Source organism: Wasmannia auropunctata, unplaced genomic scaffold (genome assembly GCF_000956235.1).
Source record: "Wasmannia auropunctata unplaced genomic scaffold, wasmannia.A_1.0 LD323560.1, whole genome shotgun sequence".
Classification (NCBI taxonomy): domain Eukaryota; kingdom Metazoa; phylum Arthropoda; class Insecta; order Hymenoptera; family Formicidae; genus Wasmannia; species Wasmannia auropunctata.
The window spans coordinates 640-4,164 of record NW_012039330.1 but is presented as its reverse complement, the minus strand read 5'-3'; the positions used below and the strand labels follow the sequence as shown (position 1 = coordinate 4,164).

General features: G+C 32.3%; 1 protein-coding gene across 1 annotated transcript; it reads right to left on the bottom strand.

Moving 5' to 3' along the window:
- Window positions 1–989: 989 nt before the first annotated feature.
- Window positions 990–3,028, bottom strand: LOC105460366 (odorant receptor 4-like). The gene is made up of 6 exons (XM_011706810.1): window positions 2,840–3,028; window positions 2,296–2,638; window positions 1,788–2,045; window positions 1,513–1,626; window positions 1,213–1,368; window positions 990–1,120 (listed from the first exon to the last, which is right to left on the bottom strand). Exons 1-6 carry the CDS (start codon window positions 3,001–3,003, stop codon window positions 1,070–1,072), a joined length of 1,086 nt encoding a protein of 361 aa, XP_011705112.1. The 5' UTR covers window positions 3,004–3,028; the 3' UTR covers window positions 990–1,069.
- Between the last annotated feature and the right edge of the window lie 497 nt (window positions 3,029–3,525).

The following is a 3,525-nucleotide window of genomic DNA, read 5'->3' as shown; positions in this document are numbered from 1 at the left end:
GACTCAGGATTGGCCCATGCTCGCTGAGAGTTTTTCTACATAAGGGACAGCCTCGATGGGATACCAGACAGATACGATTTTTGTAGTGAAGCGTACGCATAGTAAACGTTAAACCGAGATCTCGAAAGCGAACATGAGGCCGAGTCCTCACATATATCACCTTATTGACGCGATCAAGTTCATGTAAATATTTTCTTGTCACATTAAGAATAAACATTTTTTTTTTAAATTAATATGTAGAGTGACCTTCCCCGTATATACGACCCATATACATATATATATATATATATATATATATATATATATACCTATATATATATTAATAATTGAATAGTGAATTATGGAATTTATTTTATTAAAGTATAAAAATAATGTTAAATATCGCACTCACTACATGATACAGTCGGAAGAATGTGCATATTGTCTGTTCCACAGGAGAATGTTCTCGATTTTTGCTCATCGCAGTCTTTGCTAGAGATCCCTCACTGGCAGTAAACGGACAATAATGTCCCATAAGAAGCAATGGTGGCAGTGTGTGATGCGGCAGTTGGTGATGTAACTATTGATTTTATGGTCTTACATTACATTAATTCGCGATAGTAACGTGGCGAATGTTAATTCCTCAACCACACTCTGATGATATAGTAACGTGGCAAATGTTAACTCTTGAACCATGCTGAATATTATGTAAAACTAGTTAATTTCTGTATTATTATATATCAAATATCTTAATATAATAAGATAACTTTCTATTAAAATACTATTGATGTGTGCATTCGCTATTATATATACAACATGCAGAGAACGAAATTCTTTTGTAGAGGATATTATACAAAATTTAATATTTTATTCTAAATTGTAAAAAAAATTAATGATTTTTGTAATCCGCAGTCATGCGACTGCGAAATATAATAACATTACGATGTGTTGTAATTTAAGAAATGAATTAGACTATTGTCCTGTATTTATTTAAAGAAATATATTCTATCACAACGTGAATTTCTAAAACTACTGATGTATGAATAACACATAACACGTTTCAACTGTTGCTAAAAAATTCATCTAGTGTTCATTGCATCGCCAATAGCATTGATAGATATGACCCCGAAGCATTCATAATCTAGAAGAATATTGTATTTTTGCATTCAAGAATTTCTAATATTGTAAAAAATTTTTTTTTTCTGAAATGAAATTTCTATATATAAATCTTACACTTGTAAAAGTTTTTAACGATAATTCCATCATCTTTCCAGCTGTAAGCGTTAGTTGTTTTTGTGATCGTAATATGATAAATAACAGGACATGACTGTTTTCAGCTTTCATATCATACCATGCAGAATCGTACGCCGCAAAACTAATTTCTTTACTCTATAAGGATAATTGAAATTTTTATGTTAAGTTTAGTTTTTTGAAATATCTTTCTTAATTCAAAATAAAATACACTATTACTAATTATTATTAACATTAATATGTTATGATTAATATTAATATTTTATTAATTTTATTGCTAACCTTGTTTTTTACATGTTCTCCAGCATAACAGAATATATAGGCTTCGAGGTTTGTTATAATGTAAAAAAAAACAGATTTCACTATTTGTTGTGTTGCGTTAACGCTGCCAATTGCCTGCGATATTGCGCAACAAAAGCATTTAAAAAATTATTAAATAAAAATTGATAATTATTTTAATATACTGATGCTAAAAGTTTACATGAATGATACTACTTAGTGTCATTTGCAATTATAATAAGGAAATACACAAGTTTATATTTAATAATTTTACTCACCATTACAACCTGGAAAGCTGACAAACAAATCATTATCGAGTTTGATACAAATAGCATTAACGCAATGTTTGTAAAAAGGCTTTCAATATTTTCCGATAAACGTATAATCTTTTTATGTTTTTGAATAATTTTAGCCATTGCGATAGCGATCGTGTCATTTTTGCTATCAACTTTGGAGGGTGCAAGCTGCGTTAACCAGCAACGCACAATATTGATTTGGCCAGCTACATGAAAGGTCTGAAAATAAAGATCCCATTCCTGTGGAATTAACCAGAATCCATAACTGAGTTGATGTTCAAAAAATACAAGGAAATGCATATTGTGTATGTCACAGAATGACATTTTTGAAATACATGGAAATGGTAAATCGAGTAACATAAATAATTTATTTCAAATTTTAGATCTATTATGAGCTTTTAAAAGGCATGCAACGCAATTACTGTATAAATAAAATATCATTCAAATCATATTTTTGATCTTGAATATCGTTTCCATATCTTTAACTTACTAGAATTAATAATAAAGAATTCATTGCACCAGATGACCAGGCCCACATAAACATACAAAAGAATTCCGTCATAACAATACATTTGTATGTGCGTTGCGTGTCTATGTCGAAGGGAATTTCTATCTTAGTCATGAAGGGTAACTCCGTTGTATTAGTGACATCGACGTCGGCCAGAAGGACACCAATGCCGAAGGTAGACACTGTTATTGTATGAAGAATGAGTATTAAATTTGTAATACGTTCCGACGCTTTTGCTTCGCTCGTTGTCTCGCGTGTGCTGATGGCGTCATTAGCGCAATCACTCCAATCCTCCCGCATTATTGTCAAGACTTCGATGAATTTTCTATGAATGATGGTCGCCGATCATATTGTCAATTTTAAAACAATCTTAATTTTCGCGCCGTGCGTGACCACGTTTTTGGACATTTACTATTTCTGAATGTAATATATATATAAATCAACACTTTGTATATTCCATCCAGCGAAACTTGATGGAATACTTTTGTAAATTGTTTCCAACTTTGTGCATATACACGTTACTTACCGCTGATTTATCCAAAACACAACGCACTTAAAAAGCACCTTGGAATGTGCCAAGACGATAGATAGACAATCCATGAATTCCCCAAGTGTGGCGGTATACATATGTCTTATGAAATAAAGGTAGTGACAGTACTGAGCAATTGTCACTGATACAATAAAAAACATTCTCCAGAACAGAGCACATGATGCTCCTGGCCAAGCACCGCTCAAAATAAAAAAAAATTTTGCCGTGCGATTAAGCGGGTTCTGACGAACCATAATTGTCTATCTCTTTTTACGCTTGCCTGTATAAATGAGTCGAAATATATGACAGAGAATAGATTGAAAATCTTTGGTGTAAGGCAAATAAATACGGTCCAACGAAATACGTATCTTTCGACGGATACTTCGATAAAATATAGTTTGTTTTGATGGAAATTATACACTATAGAATATCTACTTGAGACTGAGAAGTAAAGAGAGAAATCTAAAAGATCACCAAACAGATATATTCTTCAGCAACTGATCAATAAAATATACTCATTAAATAATTTTACCGTACTTCGTGTAGACCGCCGTACATCTGTCGTGAGTCTTGACAATTTCAACAAAAAGAAGGGAGCAGGTGAAGTCATCTCTCTCTTCGTCGAAGGCCGATGATGCGGTAGCAAATTGCTCGCTTTAAATAAGTAATGATACCGCGTGGGC

What these genes read in the sequence shown, in the direction of transcription:
- LOC105460366 (XM_011706810.1), bottom strand. Translation starts at nt 3,003, where the DNA reads ATGTTTTTTATTGTATCAGTGACAATTGCTCAGTACTGTCACTACCTT. An exon ending in GTGTTTTGGATAAATCAGCG is followed by an intron (nt 2,639 to 2,839) that starts GTAAGTAACGTG and finishes CATCATTCATAG; the next exon opens with AAAATTCATCGAAGTCTTGA. An exon ending in CGTTAAAAACTTTTACAAGT is followed by an intron (nt 1,121 to 1,212) that starts GTAAGATTTATA and finishes ATATTCTTCTAG; the next exon opens with ATTATGAATGCTTCGGGGTC.